The 19966-nt window shown below is 34.8% G+C and overlaps 1 protein-coding gene across 2 annotated transcripts in view; it reads right to left on the reverse strand.

Annotated features, from left to right (window-relative positions):
* Nucleotides 1-5203: 5203 nt before the first annotated feature.
* Nucleotides 5204-19966, reverse strand: part of LOC124638405 — a 74700-nt gene continuing 59937 nt past the window's right edge. Inside the window, exons 2-3 of one of the 2 annotated variants that reach the window (XM_047175364.1) lie at nt 16012-16020; nt 5204-7735 (exon numbers count right to left, since the gene is read on the reverse strand). In XM_047175364.1, the coding sequence (XP_047031320.1) occupies nt 6330-7735; nt 16012-16020 (1415 nt within the window). In that variant the 3' untranslated portion in view covers nt 5204-6329. The remainder of the gene's footprint in view (nt 7736-16011; nt 16021-19966) is intronic. The other variant, XM_047175372.1, reaches the window with a different exon arrangement.

Below are 19966 nucleotides of genomic sequence, written 5' to 3' on the forward strand. Positions count from 1 at the left end.
TATTGTCACCTGTCAAAACATGCGTATTCACACGTTTTGTACAAATGTACACCCATTGAGAGGCACATTTCCGCGAGGCTCCCAAAATAATCCTTTGTTCGTATTCAGCATTATTTTCGCGAAATATTTTTCATTGTTTTATCGACAATTCGACATACGCCGTTATGCGAATTGTGAAAAATTTTGAGTGCCCCATTCTGGGGTTAATGACATTTTGGGTGACAAAGCTAGGCCTAGAAATTGTTTATCCTGAGAAGCAGAATTGTGCACTAATTTTAGATACTATTATATGTATATCCACCTGCACTGATGTAAATCATCCTAGGTTATCCAATAAAGGACTAGTAGGTATATTTAGCTGATTTTCAATGTTTTCTTAGTTTAAAATGGTCCTAAATGGGACCATTTTTTGGTTAGAACTAGAGACTACTAGACTAGACAATGTGGTCACCTAAATAATTTGAAAAAATAGTCAACTGTTTTTTTTTTTTTTGTCAACATTCATTAAATCTATAGTTGCCCAGATAATGATCTTATCGAAATATTATTTAAAGTAACACAATTACGTCAAAACAATTGAAGGACTTAGTTATCATTACACTGCATAACGCATGCCCTAACATTGATATCTTTACGCCTTCTATGAAGTGACCGGTCAATACCGTGGATTTCCTTGGCCGGGAATCGAACCAGGGCGTCTCCGTGGCAACAGGGACACAACATCGACTCCTTAATCATTCAACAGGCAATTGATTGAGTTTTTCATTGTAAAGTTATTGGCCCAGTTTAGGCTTGTGTATCTTTAGAAATTATTGATTCAAATATTTCTTGAAGTATGTTTTCACTCCTTGGAATACGACATCTGGCTTATTTACCTACACGTATTTATTGATCAAGCAGTAAATATTATTCACTGTTGAAAAAACAGCGCAGTAAACATAACGATTTTTCCCCAAATAAAAAGCCTATTCCCAAATACATTGGCGTCCAAGTCCTTTCATCGAGCGACTGTCTTTCATCTCTTTAAACACGATACCAGGTACCCTTGTCCCTTGCTGTAATCAGGATCACACCACCAGTTCTATCGAAGTAAGGCCCCGTAAGAAACTCGCCATGTCACTGGCTAGATATATATGGAAGGTAATATTTAAGTAGTGTATTACCATCCTTTGCAGCTGCTATCAAGCCCTTCCCAAATATGAAAGAATATATAAAAATAAAAGTGTCAGTTTGTCGACCTCGTCGATACAGGTACAGCATGACCTCACTGTTCGAAGGTAGGCAGAATGCTTGGCCCAACAAAAAGTCATTACTTTTTTGGGTATATCTACTTAATTATGCCGATTATGGCCTGTGCAGCCTTCGTTTTTTGCAAAGCAATTATTTACAGTTTTGTATTGGAGGTAAAATTTATTAATTTGTGTTTATGGGTTGCTAGCTGTAGCCCGTGGTGTCACTTGGGTTTTATGCACTTAGGTACACAGTCATTTGTCTTCTTTAATAAGTACCTACATACAATAGTCAGCTACAATTTCAAAAACCATTTGCATCAGTCACAATTTTCGTATCGATTCATTAACCGTATGTATGTTCACACTCGAACTCACAAACCCATATTCGCGTTTATTACTTAGCATTAAATGTGGATATCAGTTACCTCTACGTCATTAATTAATTTTATATTCCTGTAATGTATTATACAGGGTTACTTGTAAGTAGACCGCATCCTTTTCTATCCAAAAACACACAAAAACGAGACTTTTAACTAATAATAAAAATGTATACGTGTACCTAGACGACTTGTTAAGAAAAGATCTTGAAATTCGATTATCTTGAAACGGGTTAACTTTTGCCCAGTGTATCCCATGGTCAAATTTGTCCGTATTGACCTATACTATCACCTCATGAAAGGATGCGGTCTACTTACAAGTAACCCTGTATATATATTAGGTCCTACATCTATGTTTTATAGATATTCATATTCGTGTAATGAAACGTTAATAACTTGGCTGTTGTTTCATAATAGGAGGAACCAGTAAATAGTAATATTATATATATTTGAAAAAATGGAACATACGACTAACATAAGAATTTAGTCAAAGAGGAACTGTTTGTTTACAAAATTGTGTAATTTCTTTTTCCTACACATTACTATGAACTTCTAAATAAAAGAACGTCATTTTCAACCATGAGGCGACAAGCATAAGTTTGAACTGGTTATAAACGTAATGTAGTCCAAGCTCATAAGTAAACATTACAAACTTAAATAGATCAGTGCTATCTTAGTGTAAAATAAAGTTACAATCAAGCGAATTTTCTTTTATATTCGTTTTTATTTCAGTACTATATAATATTTTAGTTTTTAAAGGTTTCAGTTTGTACATATATAGCAATTAATGTTCATATGTTCTTTTTACCACTTTCCTTGACTAAAATAAAGCGGAAACAGCAAATCGTCGTAAAGGGTATCATGTACACTAAGTCATCCATGTGCTATCTACTCCATGTTCCAGGGAGTATTACCGGGTATTATCTCCCCTGCCATTAACCGAGCCGCGGAAGCGGATGTTGCGGGTTCGACTCCCGGTTTCAAAAGTGAAACGATTCTGTTTTATAGTTAGGGTTCATCTATATTATTAGAGTTAAGTTTTATTATCAGGTATGTACCTAAACTGACAGTCTAGAGAGCTTGAAAAAGGACTGGTGAAATCTCGGGAGACAACTAATCGTCCTATAAATTATTCATTAAGGAACCAATATAGTAAAATTTACGACATTTTGGGACTTATTAAAAGATTCTTCCGTTACCTATTTTATTTTCCGAATCGCTTACCATAAATTTAAGTTACCATCGATCGGCCCAATTCCTTCTGTGACCTTATTCCTTGTCACGCTTGGAGGGACCTCCTTTTATTGCATTGGAGTTCTTACACCTTGCCATAGAGTTGAAAAATGTAGATATTTCGGTGTCACTGGAATTTTTTGAAAAAGAAGACTCAATTTATACAGAACAAACAGTATCTAAGTTTATTATAATATGAGAAACTGCCACATTACAATATTTACTACATTTTGCTCCCCTATCCTGATTTCATGTCCTATACAAGAAAGTTGTTGTGTTTCTCAGATGTTCACTGTTTCAAAGATTTCCATAACGAATCTCTTTGAAACAAAATAACATGCTATACGAAAACGACAAAATGGATCAACATAGTCCCTCTAATTTGTTATTAGTCTGTGTCACACTGTCACGCAGTGGTCGGTCACGCTTCGTTGCTGGCGCGGCGGCGTGGGCGCACCATGCGGTATTTCGGTTGTAGGTAATCGTCAACGAGTACCCTAGGCAGGGCATTGTTACCCCTTTTAATTATTATTTTTGTCTTCACTGTTTTAAAAAGTAAACAATTCTAAGAACGTACCTAAGCGTATCTGAAGAATTATGCGTGAATTTAAATTGAAAATAACTGGAATTAAATTTTTGAAAGGGATTTTAATTGTCTTTGTAAATTGTGTATTAATTAATTAATAATTATCTGGTAATAAGCATAAGATACGTTCAAGACAAGAAAAAGAGAATTTTAGCCCACCTAAATGACTAAGAAAACGTAGCGTAATAAATCGTTGTTCGAACAATTAGCAAAGAAAATCGTTTATTCGTCCGTCGGATACATGGATCAGTTCTTTGCATCATTACATAGTTTTTGCTATCAATATAACGACGGGAATGCAGTAATTAGGGTTAATCCACGTGCATAATCGCTAGTAGCTTTATATATTATACTTACAATACTTACTTCCTTATAAAATCGCTGGTCTTTCTGAAGCTGGAAACTGCATCAGCAGACGCTGAATACTTACCATAGATCTCTCTTTCCGTTCGGATTACCGTCCCATCACGCCCAGAAAGTAAAGGAATAGAGAGTACACCTGTGTCTGCACAAATGCGCCTGCACTATAATATGTCCTGCGCAGCTGGCTGATCTCCTTCTATGAGAGCAGCCGCTGTGGCCGATAATCGGTTAGGAAGATATCATCAGATGTTATAATTATGTCGTCCTTTGAAAAGAAAAAAAAGAAAGTCCTTTTGAAGTATTTTGAGATACTGGAAAGCTACTGTTTCAATCTTTTGATCTATTCTCGTTTGTAAAACTGATGACATTATGTCCTAATACAAAGTCATAAGCAAACTAATATTACTTTGACAAAGAGCGTCCTTTTTCTGGATTAGCCATTAATATTATAATGCCTCTAAAGTGGTTTTCATAACATATTAAAATCATTAAAAGTTTTGGAATATTGAAATTATTTGAGAAAATACAAATTCATCGAAGGATTGGATTTAGTTCTCTGTTAATTAAAGTACTTAAAATATTTTAATTACTTTGCTTTGTACGAATGTAATTATCTTAGTAAGCTGTGTAGTACAACTTTCGTCGTGTTTTCAAATACCTACAATAATATTTTAGTTAATTGCTTCGTTACTTTAATGAAGTTATAGATGAATAAATAATAACAGTTCCTTCTTTTTCATAATTTTCTTTCCATTTTATTTATATCAGAATAATGGATTAATGGTACAACTGTCAATATCTTCCCCTTCAAATATCCAATCCAAAATGATTGGATTAGATATACTGCAGTAACTATTATATCTAAGACGTGCGTACTAATTGCTTCTAAATGACTCCATCCATTATGTATCTACTTCTTTGTTTTGGTCAGTAATTAACGTATTACGTGCTGTACCAGGTACTGGGTTGATTACATAAATTGCACCGTATTGGCCGAGTCATTAGGTCTATTATCGCTAATTACTGATAGTTATGTAAGCACGTGAGGTGCTGTTTCTTCTGTCGTGATGATAATTAACAGTTCTGTTCAGATCGTCAAATGAACACCTTATAGTGTTTGTGTATTATTAGATGAGATAGCATGTGTCTATGAAGTCGCCATATTCTACATATAAATTGCATTTTTTCATATCATTTTGCTTTGCTTTATGTATCAATGGAGATATGAAAATAGATACTGCTTTTGATGACTTTTTGTGGTAAAAGCTAATGACAGTGTGGTTTAGCTTTGCATTATCCAGATGCAAAACTGCTGTTTGAGAAACCAACCCGTTTTAGAAAAAAACGTCTATTTCAAAATTGGCTTGGCTTGTTATAGAATTGTGAAGGTGAATTACAAAAAAAAACGGAAATAATTTTTAATCATTTATTTATTTTTCGTCGAAAAAATATCCTCCGCTACAAATATGATAGGATTACGATGACCCGCTAGGGTAGGTGTACACGTGCGAATGGAATGCGTAAGTACAGACTGACTGCTCGTGATCGGCAGCCCTAATGCAGACATAGAAGCAGCCAAAGAACACAACTAACTATGAATAACTAGATGGCGCAATAGGTAGGTAAGTATACAAAATATGAAATAGAAAAAAAGAAGATAAAGGAAAAAGGACGAGACTGGACTTGGACGTAGACTTATTTGTCCCATTAAACTTAGTAGTGTTGTGTTAGGAATATCGATATATCTGCACCATCTAGCCACATACTTAATTAAGGTCATTGTGCTGCTTGAAGCTGTGGATCCAACAGAAACTAATCGCCGAGACAGGCTGATAAGCGACACTATTTACGAGGGGCAACGGTCGAACACTGTGTAAACACAATAGTACTATGTAGTTATTTGTCCTAGAACCCCACGCCTGCGATACTGCCAATACATTTCATATAAATGTAGTTGCACCCACTAGTGCCGCCCACAGCCCACCTCGACAACTATTACAATATACTTACTTTAAACAATAAATATCGACAAAACAAAACAGATGTTCGCATCCATAGTAACTACAATAAATCTTTACAAATAAAATCTCCGATAAATTTCATCTAATACGTGAACTTACGTTACAATATATACAAACATTTAAACATAGTAATACGACAACTGGATGAAGTACTGATGTACCCTGTATTTACAAAGAAGTGCATTTCTAACACGACAGAGACTGACAACCAACTGCTATAGCAATCCGGGAATAGGTTGTTTTGGCAATCAATATTTGAAACTAGTCATAAAACCCTACGAAAGTACCTCTGTAAAATTACATAATTTATACCCTAATAAAGAATTCACAATAATATTTCACTACGTGCATTGATTTTGCCAGACCAATTAATCTCTAAATCTACTCTCAAATAATTCGACAGTTCTCAACATGGCTGCCGCCCCGCTAGAGATCAAGGGAGCGTTGCTTGTCCTTGGGACATCAATTTTCTTTGAAAATGAAACACTCGTTAAGAGGCGGCCATGGTTTGGAATATTTAGACCATAATAGTATTACCAATGATACTCTCTTTGCCATCCAATAGTTCAGAGTACCCCGACTCGTCACTGCAGGCGCTGTCATTGTCCCCCGTGTTTTTAAAGACTTCAGTTTCTGTGCTCGAGTTGAGGCTGTCTACATCAGTCAGATTGTCTATGAGAGATTCAAACTTTCCATCGAAATCTGACATAATATTAGTATCGGCACGCAGAGGGGGATATGTAGATCTTCGCCTGAAGGTGTTCTTCTCACCGATTGGCACATGATTGACCTCCTCGGAGCCGGTGGTAGGGTCTGTGTTATTCATAATGTGAACAGAATTAAAGCTTCTATTGCTGCTCCTCATGTCATTGTGTTCGAAGCTGGGGTCCATGTAGGAGGCAGTAGTGTCCGCGTGCTCCTTGTGCTCTTCCTGAGGGAACGAGGGCAGGGACGACGGCTCGGTGTCAGTGACCGTGCTGGCGGTCTCGCAGCCCGAAGAAACAGACCCGTCGTCGCTATCCGTGACGAGGTAGTTACTTTGCATTAGAGCCTTACAGTCGCCCTCCGCCACAGCGTTGTCACTCAGTTCGTTCGATTCGGCAATCGCTTCCAGCAATCTCGATTCTTTTTCTCCTTCACTATGACTAGTATCATCGATGCGTCCATTCTTTTGGCTTTCCTTCACCAACAATTCCAAAAATTCATCGGAGACGGTAACATTACCGCTTCCGGAGTCTGACAGCGTTCTGTTTATAATTCCCTCGGGGCATGATGTCTTCCTCGGGGACTTTATGTCGGTCCTTCGTCTGTCGAGCGTTTGTGAGGAATAGAAGTTGTCCGTCGTGAGAGACGTCCGTGACCAGGGCTCGCTGTTCTGTTTGGCGTTCATCTCCGCCTCTTCTTCGTCTTCTTCTGAACAAAGTTCTTCAATAGCTCCGAGTTTCGGAGCTGACTTAGACCTCTCTAGTGGTGGTCTGTAGTTCATAGCTCCCACGCTGAGCAGGATCTTCCTGCGCGGCATACTTGGGTTTTCGTATACACTGTTAGCGAGACTGAGCCTGGCATTTTGTTTAGAGATTCTGTCCTTTTTGAACTCATTTAGGGCCTGCTTCAGTTTGACTTGAAGTTCCTCTGTAATCTTCTTTGATATTGATTCTTTGGTGCAAAGGACGGCGTGGCAGCGGAGCTCGTGCTTGAGCTTCTTGCCCTCGTGGCGGTACACCCAGCAGAAGAGCTTGGGGTAGTGTGGCGGGCTGGCGCAGTACGTGATGCGGTGGGACCAGTACTCGGTGAGTCCGTGCTCTTTGGTGAACCCCTTGAGGCCGGAGTTGGTGACGGACAGCTTCATCACCACGTCGGGCTTGGTCGACTGCTGGTAGTTGCGCCAGAGTGTCGCCAGTGGCTTCTCGACACAGCTCTCACCTGTAAACAATAAAATCAAATATTAGTTTTATGCCGTTATCATTTACACGGGGCGTCGAATTTCAACGATACATCAGGTTTTGTAATTTAGAGAATACATTATCGTAATTAATTAAATTCTAGTACTGGATTTTGAATATGTATTTTGAACTAGATTAACAGGTTTGGAATATCATCAGAAAGGAAACTATTTTAGACAAGCGTTACAATTTTACCAATTAGGTACCGATTAAAGCTTTTAAGGAAGACTGACAGGTTTGTTAGGCCCAATTCTCAAATTTAAATAGAGGCATATATTAAATTAAAATCAGCTTCCTAATTTACAAGATACTGATAGCTAATCAGTCTGCGATACAAGGCACCTTCGCCCGCCTACACATTGTCAGTGCATAATCTGTTATTGTAATGATCTGTCGATCGCAACGTTTCGAGGTGAACCAGGGAATGTAGTGCGAGCGAGATAACATTCGTTAACGTGCTCTCCGTGACATGGCGGCTGTGACGTCACCATTGAATTTTGGAACTTAAAGAAGGATATTTACGAAAAACATAAAGACTATATTAAGACAGAAACATTATATTTAAATGAATATGACTTTTTATTGTTAAGGATAAGTTCAAAACTATAATTTATTAATCTAATTTAGGTTTATAGCTCTCAAAAGGCAAATAATTATCCGTCTACCCTATACAATTTGTCTCAATATTTGTTAATTTGATTTGTGGGTATTTAACAAGCCTTGAATTCCCAGTACGAAATAAATTGGGCTGTAACATAGAAGCCGGTGAACCTTTGTACAAAACTAATGCAATTGACGTCCCCACTCAGAGACATTTAATGATTACTGAAGTCACTCGTTAGTGACGGAATGTCATACAAATCCTTCACTAAGGAATGGCTTAAGTAACCATTAAATGACTCTGAGTGGGGAGGTAAATCTGTTAAGTAAATGTGGTGATACGCTGTTGAAGATCAATAGCTGTTGATTTTAATGTAAAATTCCGTAATCTGTGATTTTAAAAGACTCTCCGCGATAGAACCAAACGTTGTCACGTTATATCATGTACATAGATAATTGTCCTCTACAATTATCATATCAAAGCTTCTTACACGTAAATACATAGGTATTATTAATTATCATCGAGTGTTCAAACATACATAATTAAATATCAACGTAAAACGTGTGCCATTCATTTACAAAACATGGTTCATTCTTTAAATCCTTTATTGTTCAAAAAAACTTAGATAAAATCCATGATACTTGATAGTATTTAAACTAAATCAAGTTTTTAGTAACTCGCGTCAACTGTAACAGAATCAGGACACTTCAACAAAGGGACCAACAGTATTACATCTCGATATAAAACTACGGCCCTTATAACTTATAGTGAGCAACTTCATTATACTACAGCTGAAGTATTATCTACTTCGTTAGTTCTTCAAGGCTTTATGGGTAGTAGGTCAGTGGAGAGAGCTGTAATAATATCCTTAGGAAGATATAAGTTTTCTTTTTGCTTTTGCTTTTTTATTGATTCTGCATTCATTAATCGCTAGAGCATCGAGATTTTTCTATGGAAATATAAGGTTGGATGCCCACAAATGACTTAAGTACTAAATTTGTGCAAAACCGTACTTTTATCTGATGGGGTAATATTCTAGTTTATTTTGTTCTTAAAGCACTTGGCTGTCGTAAAGCTTTTATTTGAGTAGGTATAATATTGTGGGACAAATCTGAAAGATTACACCGATTATACACTGATAAAAAAATATCTGCTACATAGACAAGCATTTGTAGCGATGTGTATATCTTAAATCTGGTCTCATGCCACAATAATCTAGAAATCTCCTTACCCAATGAGAGGGAAACAGATAAAAACTAACCCAGGCGTTCCGTACATAGATTTATGGCATTTTCTCTATTGTTGCGCATGCACAGGCGCTTGGGAAATCTCTGAGAAATGTTTTATCTAAACTCGATCGTGTTAAAAAAGGGGAAAATCATTTATTATGAATACGGAACTTTATTTATATTGATATTATAGTAAGTGTCTGGGACAAACTGGAAATAAAAGTGTAGTGTCAAAACTGTCTGACACTGACACAATTGACATTATAACAAGGGTAAGGGAGACTTTATTTGATCGCTGTCTGGGATTTTTAAATGATATGGGTATCTGTCAAAATTTTACCGTTAAAAATATTTCTCATTCAACTTTTGCTCAGAGACATGAATAAATTAAATGATGATGGACCAATTTAACCAATATGTTTACAGTTTCGCAATAATATTTATTTCGACAATATTTATGTCAACATTCTTACGATTCCAATTAACACTATGTCAAACAGTAAATCGCAAGACTTCGTCAATATCGATCGTGTAATCGACTTCTGATCGAGTTCCGCTAAACAGTCGATTATTGCAATAATCGGTCGTGGTCTGATCTAGGTGCTAATATAATTAGTAACATGATAATTACAATATGTTAACACGTTTCGTGATACATTACATGTTAACACATGTACAGTCATGTGCAATTATTTGTATCACGTTAAGGAAATAGAAAACATTTTGCCAATCACGTTTTTTGTGAAGCTTTGCTCTAGTTATTTGTTTTTACATCCTGGATGATTAAGTGTTCATATACATACTAGATACTAGCTGCTATATTGCTTATATTAAATGCATCTATTCAGAGTCAGCTCAGGTACCTACAGCATAATTTAAAGAGAACACGTTTTGAAAACTAGACTTGATAAATCAAAGCAAACGTGAATGAATTGAGTGTAAAATGAAATGCGTATCTGAAAAGGGATTATAATGATAGAAGATAAGCACCTTTAATACGAGAACTGTCACACAGGCACAGGCAAAAAGAAGAAACTAGGTATTCATAAAAAAGTACGTCATACAAATAAAATAGTTTTCTAAAAGAATGTCCGGGTACATTCAACCCTAAAAAAGTCTAAATCCTAAAAGCCTTTGACGCGGCGCCATGTCCCCATAACTAAGAGATGAAACAACCCATAAACTGTTGGGATGAGTCGCGACTACACATAAAACAAGCTCATAAACCATCGGTTACTATGTACCGAGTTTATATACTTTTAATTGTATGGAAACGACGATAAAGAGGCTTAGAATGGGTTTCGGATAAGACTCAAGAAAACTTTCGGGAGGATTCCATTTTTATTTAGATTTTTCGTTTCGTGTAGTTTTTTTTTATCTCTGATTTATATAATGAATTAACGGTTAACTCTTCCCCGTGTGATAAAGGGCCTGAGTCCAGCAATGTAACGATGAACGATATATATTTAATGGGAAGTTAGCTTGTCTATGCTACTACGTTATAAACTGAAGCAATTTACATGTTATGTTTTATGGAGATAACATGAAAACTAATTTACTTTATAGAATGGCTTATCTGCGTTCCTTTATACAGTAGTTCTTTTTAGACATGAGTGAAACCGTGTTATTAGTCATTATGTTAAATCACATATTATATACGACCATAAAAGAATACCAGCCATAAAACATATCTACTAATAACTACATACACTTCAGCATTTTCTAATAGAAATCTAAGTTTATTGCTGAATAAACTATCAGAACATCCTGTACAGTGCGCGCCACGCATGCGCGGTAAACATCCACTTCCAAGTCAGGCGCATCCTAATCGCGATGCATTTGTAAATAGCACCAACTTACCTAAAACATCCTTTGAATAAAAAATGAACATTTTGTAATTACTGTACGTTTTTTTAAAGGATTTTACGAATATGGCGAACTAATCAATATTTGTATAGTGAATGTAAGTTCGTATAGGATGTGTTCTAGTGAACATTCTCTGGGTTCGCGAAATAATATTCTCAAGCTTTGTGACTACCGTGAGATGAACACTAGATTCGAGTTCGATTCGAGTTTCAGATGCAAGTTCAGTTCAGATTCGAGTTTTATGTACCTATCTATTAGCATAAAGTCTTCTAACTTACAATAATTATCTCCTCTACATCTTTCTTTGTAGTCTAGATAAAAAATATCTGATCAAAACCTAGTACTATCTACAAGATAATTACCTACAGCGTCTTCTAAGATTTATCCACACATTGGATGCATTGGTAAAGGTCAACTCTTAAACAGGTGTAACCAGTTGCTCATGTAATTATGATTGATAACTACTCACATTATGTAACTGGATATAATCTAGCTCTTCTTAGAAACACTTAGCTGTTTAGTTTCCTTGCGAAGATTATAGATGCCATTTTAAGAGACTACTAGATTATATAATCTATATAAATATAAATTAATTGTTGTTCGTTAGTCTGATTAAAACTCGAGAACGACTGGGCCGATTGAGCTGATTTTGGCTTTAAAATGTTTTTTCGTAGTCCAGGGTAGGTCTAAACGGTGAGCAAGTAAAGAAATAAATTAAAAAGTGTGTCGTGTGTTTGTGACTTACTAAATATGCCAATAATTAGGCGGTACGAAGTTCGCCGGGTCAGCTAGTACGAAATAAATATGTCGTTGAATTTCACTAACACTTTTGCTTCGAATTAGTTGGATGAATTTTGATTAAGTTGCACATAGTGATAGAAAAAAGCTGACTTGAAAATCCTTTAGCGTCATGTAGCCCACTAGGGGATTATTACCCTCAAAATTAACGAAGTAAATAACAACTCTTTTGTACAACATAATTAAAAAAATAATGGTTTAAATTGTATATAATTTAATGTACCATTGACAGGACTAAAACAAAAAATAAATTATCTAAGATTTACCGAGACCAAGTAGACAGGTAAAGCTTAAAAGGATTTTTAAACTTTACCTAGCTGTCTGTTCAGTAAGTAAAAAGGTCGTATTTTATTACTAAGCCCATCGGGAAATTGAATGCCAAGTTCAAGTCAAAATAACATTTCAGTCATTCGCACGCTTATTAAGTTTATCCTTCTGAGCATTTTAATTAGTTGGTATAGGTATTAATTGAATATGTCAACTGCATGGGTAAAAGTCATACCTACCTACTAGTTCGTTTTATTTTAAGCCGTGGAGAGAAAAATGGAAATCTAATCGTTTGATAGGCTTCAATTTTGAAGTACCTACATACAGTAAGTAAGTAGGTACTCTGTATTGCAATAATTTTGTCATCTTTTAACCCTTGAGGGTGTCGTTCCATTATGTAAAACCTTAACTCTTATATGAGTGAAACACATAAGATATTTCATGTTTTTGTGAAGAAATCCGGAAGCATTATCGTGAGATTTCAGTATTTATCACAGTGTGAAGTGTTTTGTAAATATTACACGCAAATCACTAGCACCCGAACTTGAATTTACATAAGTAATGTATTTTTCACGAAACGTCATGAAGGCATGAAGATTGTTCATTATGTAAAAAGTAACGTATGGAATAATTTGTCTTACTATATGGCCATTAATTAAATTACAGTAATTTGCATAACAGGCTTTTTATGCCTAAATTGATACACATTCAACGCCTACGTAACCAAATTATAGAAGAATAGACGTGGGTGGTAAGTGCCATTAAAGCAGCTTTGCTATTTTTACCATACTTAAGTAATTTTATTTCTGCCCAACGAAATCAGATTAAGCATCAATTCCTTTAAAATGTTCGTTATATGGTTTAACATGCTACTCAAAATTCATGTTAATTACATAACCTTATTAAAATAATTAATTCGCAATATTTTCTTGACCAAAAAGGTTCGTATTCCATAATTTGAGTAGGTTACAAAACTATGCGGAATGGCCTGCGTGTTTGAAAATTCGAAAAAGGAACGTTGGAACGCAACTGACGCGAATGTAGTTTATTGCGACAATTCTTTGAGTTTTGTTGCAGAATCGACCTGCCTGCATTGCGCACTGTCCGGTGTGTCATAAGATTTATTTACACGTATCTAGTTTACGCCTGGAGTTATGTGTATATTTATTGCATATTTCTGAAAGATCAACAAAGTCTAATTCAACAGTTTTGCATAAGATACATAAAGCTGCGTTGTGGAAGAAAAACATAAATTCGCTATTAATTTCGTAAAAACTTGACTCATGACTCAACCCATTTAAATATCAAGTATTATTTTCTAAAACTTGCAGCCAGTCTAAAAATGTGTTTAGTACACGCTGAGAAACTGCAAAAGTTATCAAAAAATCCACACCGAATTATATTCATGAGGTTTGACTTTGACTTTTAACATCTATTGCTTATATTTGAAAAAACGTCAAAAGTGTAATTCTGCAACAATTCGCACGTGTCAGTCCACGCATTGAGCAAGCGTGACGTCACAACAGCGGGTCAGTTGTGTAATGTCCGTCGGGACGGCGTGACCACTACCGGAGATGTTGCGGCGACGTGTAATGTGATGATCCTGGTCTCATGTTACTGTTGTTTACTTTCGTATAGAGTATCGTGGTGAGCGAGAGGGCAATTTTTTTGTTGTTGTTTTGAGTAACCAGGTTTTTATAAGGATTTTCTTCGGCGTGAAAAAACTTGCACTCATTATCATCATACTTCTGCCCTTTATCCCATTAAAACTTAAAAACTTTCACTAAGTGTCTTTAAATATCAAAACTAGAGATAATTCATTTTCTTTTCCTAGGCGGGGATCAATTACTTACTAAAAACATCAAAACTTTCGTGAAGATGTAATTTTTCGGTAAAAGTCATCTTCAATACTTCAATTACCCAAAATTGTACCTTTCCACTACCAGATAGAAACACAAATTGAATGGAATCATATCTTTAGCCACCAGGCCTATAATCAGCGTCAAATGGCCCACTTTAATGTTCAGATCATAAGTGCAGGATTGGCTACCCAACTTTCTCCCACACTCACAACGCGAGCTTTCAAGAGCCTCAATTAAATGAGCAATCATACAAAATGTCGGTACAATTTACTCTTACACTAGTATATCACTCGGCTATGCTTGCGTTATTGGGTTTGCGTCATAATTTCACCGTAAAGAAATGAGTCACTTGTTATTGCGTAGAAAGGAGTCACCTATTCTGTGCGTAACGGAACGACGATTAAAATCGAACAATAGATGCTTATGAATGTTTTTATGGTAAAACCAAAATATGTTTTTTTGGAAAGCCATATTAAAATTAAGTTCCAGTAAAAAAAAAATATTGTAACTATATAAGTGCTCTATATAATACGCTAATATAACTATTCTAACTCATTGCATTTTTATATTTTACGTCTCTTTATTGGGATTGAATCATCAGAAATACCTTCTTTAAAATAATTTTTGGTATAAACACTGGTACATTTGAATACTCAGCACCGACGCCTAAGATCGATGGCTAGCGGGTAAGTGAACTTGTCAAAGCGACGCGAGCGCAACTTTCACTATCATCTCGTTACAACGTTCGTTGAACCGATGCTAGCTGTGGTTACTTGTAACCTGGTTTTTTAACATATGATGTAACTAACTGAGTGGTTTCTTGTGAGACGACAAGAGAAGAATGAAAGAAGACATGATACACTAACTGTCAATTAAATTGGGACAAGAGGAGGGTGATGATAATGTTAGCACTTGTATTTGACGCCTCTACTTTGGATGAATCCAAACATAAAAAAAAATGATAGAAATAGTAATAAATAGATAAGACAGGATATCATAGATCGTAATCTGCGAAGTAGATTAATTATAACGACAAAAAATGGATGTAAAACAAAATATGTTACACCGGTTATTTCAAAGGAAGTTCATACAAATTGACTCCTAATTACTTATACCAAACATCAGTAGTTTATCCACCTTTATAAAAAATATACATAATATACTTTATGTATTTAAAAGTTCTTTGGAAATCGTGAGGTGTAAATTGATACTTCAACTGGTTTGTAATGTTCCTTCAATAAGGATTTTTTCGCTTCATTTGCATGTATTCGTTATAAATTACATCCTTAGGTTATTAACATTATACTAATCAATAGTTTACGAGTAATCAAATTATGACGTCGCCCTTTTATTATTTTGTTTAGATGTTTTTTGCGAAGGTTAAGTGCCTGTTTTTTTTGCAAGTAAGTTGATTTCTGAAGAGTTTCATGCGTCGCCGTCGATTGAAATGAAATTATTGGAAGGAACATTAATGGGTTTTCTCAAACATCTCTTAATTTTATTCAATTCAATTCACTGTTATCATAACAAAACAACTTAATTAAGAGAGGTTTGAGTATTTTATGAAGAGAAGAAAATCTTATGAATGTAGGACTTATCGTAATGGTATGTAGAAGTGTGGAGCGTGACTTGCCTTGCTTACCTGTGAACAATACAAAAAACAATTTGGTTAATTTCAGTGAAAAAATTTACACAGTGAAAAATTACATAAGGTTCATTACTTTTTTCAAAAGGCTGCTTTGCCCACATTTCGGATACACTTTGGTTATTTGCATCATTCTTAAGTTACAATTTAATTATTCAGGTACATAGTTGTGTTTGAAAATAGTGACATGCCTAGATGGCGCAAATTATTATACCATCCTACCCATTTCATAAATAATTAGTAAAGGTACATGTTTATATACAGTATGTACAGTTTTATATACCTAAAAGATTTCGTAATTCCAAAGCGGTTTTGTATTACGATACGTACACAAATATTGTTACAAGTGAATGTGCGTTTTTATTTATTCTCTCAACATCTGAACAAACATTTATTATATTGAAGACGTCGCAAACATGGCAAAGCTATTCTTAGCAAAAAAAATATTATTCACATTCCACTAATTTATTAGATACCTACTCCAGCTAAACAGTCATATACGAACATCATTGTTTTTTTCTTCTAATTGATTACGTATAGAAAAAAATATTTAACGTTTTATTACTAATTTATTTAGCAATGTTATGTTATATAATTGATTACCGGTAGTTTTGAAGAAAACAGTTTCTTCGAATTTATAGGAAGAAAAATTATGTGCTAAAATTCCCTATTCATATCAATAACTGCTAATATTTAATAACAGATAGGTAGGTATGTAATAAAGAAACAAGTATGCAACCAGATAACCTTGAGATATCGATTATATCTTATATCGATACAGTTTTTTATAATGATCAATTTAGCTTAATTAAGTCTACATTAAATCTTTACCCATCAATAATAAATTGGTTTTGTTAAATCGTTTTGTACACATCTGCATTCAATTTTCGAAAATTTTTATGCTTAAGAGATGATACATACAAGAAGACAATGTTTTTATTTTTTCGATAATTATCATATTTACATAATATTTACAAAATATTTACATTAATTTTATAAATTAAAAATAAACTTATATATACAACTTAAAACTAATACAATACAAGAAGTATGCATATATTGATTTTTGACTTTGCATTTTCAAAATAAATACGGATACCCAATAAGTAAGAAAATGCTCACTGAGATAAGAGGCAAAATGATTTTCTTTCTTTATATGCGACTACTAATTCTGCAATCTAGAATTTATTAGATAAATTCAACATTAAAAATCGTTCATAAAATAAAATCACAATATTCATCTTCATTAAACTACTTAGCGCATCTCAGCAGAATGTCCAAGTAATAAGGAAATGGATACTTCCTCCTGTTTTGTATGCATTGCGCGTCGTGGTCCCGGGCGCACGCGCTCGCTTCCAAGACGGCGAGCAATGAAATACTCAGACGCGGAAGTGTATCTATGCTCGAGTTAGCGAAGGCTTTATTTCTTCCAATTATCTTCCCATATCACGTGCGTTTACCTACGTGAAGGTTTTGATGTCTTAGAAATTTTGAGGAAGTCTCTTAACGAGGTCAGTGGTAAATGTTATTGTTTACATTTCAATTGTTTTTCCGGACGAGAATCGGGTGTATTTATTATTTGTTTTTAATAAAATTATAAATAAAAGATTTCGCAAAGTTATAATCTGTAGGTATGAGATCACAGTTAAAATATTCTTAACGACCAATGTGATTAAATCTTTGAAATATGTCCGAGTTAATTTAGTGCGTCGTTAAACTCGTTCCAGAATGCACTTGTCAAGCTTTCCTTGTCAACTAGTCCGATTGGTGTCAAAACAGCATTCAGTACTCTACAAGCTTTTACCTCAACTATGCACATTATAAACCTATATGCCCTGGCTGAGTCAAGGGCTGCCTAGGTATGTAGGCGTGGCAGCTTTCTCCTACTCGATAGGCAATCTCAGACTTTCTCAACTTGTACACAATCTGCATGCAAGAATGCACTAATTGTTGCATCCTTGTCTTCAGTACTGAGGAGGACTTTTTGTCTCTTTTCTTTGTGTGCATTTTAAAGGCTTTTTCCGGGTAGCTTAGGAAATTAAAGCAGGAAGTTTGTGCTAACTTAGTGATCGGGTCAAATCAATCAATCAAAGTTCACTACCGGTTATATTGTATGTACGACTTCGAAGTTCCGACTTCGACTTATCTTTCTTTTTAATCGCATCGATATAGTTTTGACCTGAATAACATCGTGGCGTAAAAATCTTATTTCCTAAGGGATGTGCGGCAATATCGACTGCGCTGTCATTTCCCGTCTAGTGATGTTATCGAGTCGATTGTTGTAATCTATCGATGTTTTTATCGTTACAAGAATTTATGAGTAAGTTTATGATCTGATTTTGTAAAAAAGACGTATAATAGTTATACAACTGTACTTAGCGATAATGTATTTACCTGCTTTTGTGCAATAAAATAATAATAGCACTGCAATGCCTATGCGGAAAAACGCAACACACAGGAGTTTATTTAACCTACTTCATGATACATATTAATTAACGCGTTATGTATGTCAATAAGTAACTGTTTTTATCTGTCGGTTAGATGACATTAGCATACTTGAACAATGCCGGCTAAACTAAGAGAGCGGTGGCTGTCGGATGCAAATCGCACAGGAAGTGACGTCTGGAAGGCGGCGCGACATGTCAATAGGGCTGTCACTATAACTCAATTATTTAATAACTTTAATTACATCGCATTTATTATTTTTTGTGTATTGCTAAAAATATTTAAAGATGTATTATCTTGTGGAAAAAAATACATAGGTATGTTAGAAAGTCTGTATTGTGCAGAAATAAATAAATAAAAAAAATTGGGAAAAATTTGTTCAATATTAAAAAGTAAGCAAAGAAGCTGTGAAGGTAAATTACGAATAGGCACTATCACATTTTACTTTTGACAGTAATATCGTTATAAAGTGATGTGTAATTACAAATCTGTTGTCATAGCACCGTTACATAAAAAGCTTTATATCCAAGTGTAATATTAGACATCTTCCATTACAGTGGGCTACTATACAATTATATTACTTAAAGTAATAATACATGGTCGTAATATATCTTAATGACTGAAACAGAAGCTGTAATCGTAGAATATGTTTTCACATACTGTGAAATTAAATAAAAGTCATAAACTTAATGTATTGTGTAAAGTTGTCAAAATCTGCGTATTGCAATATGTATAAATCACATGTCCCTTTAATTTTCGGTCTAAATATAAATGACAGTTTAAGGCACTTTCTATGAAGCGTTAATTTTTACATGTATATGTAAGTGACAATAATTTAAAATGTAAATATTTTACCGTGTCATTTCTTTCAACTCAAATTGAATTCCTTGTTAACACAAAACATGACAGTGAATAAAATAAAAAAAATATTCGTATAAAACCAATCTTATCCCGTTGACAACCCTACCACCTTAAAATGATCGGAACAATAGTGATGGGACATATAAGTACCGTATATCATATTTCGACACGACAATGGAGCATCGGCTACTGTGAATGTTACATTATACAATTTCCATAGCGCACCATACATTGCTTCCTGACTTGCTATTATTGTTTGGCTAATAAATAAACAAAAAAGAACTTACATGTTTTTGTGTCAAAACAGTTTAATTACTACAATATCCACATTGAGTTACCTTTATCAACCCTTTTCAAAAATGTCTGTCTTGTAATTTTGATTGCTTGTGATTTACGAATCCGCTGACCAATTCTGATGGGACTTTTATATAACAAATTTATTACGATATAATTTCGCAAAAAAAAATTAGAGGCACATTCGCTTGATACTGAACTGTCCATACGAAATATATATATATATTTTTGAGGAGGCAATGTATACAAAAGTATCGATACAGTCGCGGCTAAGTGTGTCGCTAGAGTTATGAGGACGTTCCCACTGCACAATGGGACATTAATATTGACTTTGTGCTGGTAT

This window comes from Helicoverpa zea, chromosome 2 (assembly GCF_022581195.2).
Source record: "Helicoverpa zea isolate HzStark_Cry1AcR chromosome 2, ilHelZeax1.1, whole genome shotgun sequence".
Taxonomy (NCBI): Eukaryota; Metazoa; Arthropoda; class Insecta; order Lepidoptera; family Noctuidae; genus Helicoverpa; species Helicoverpa zea.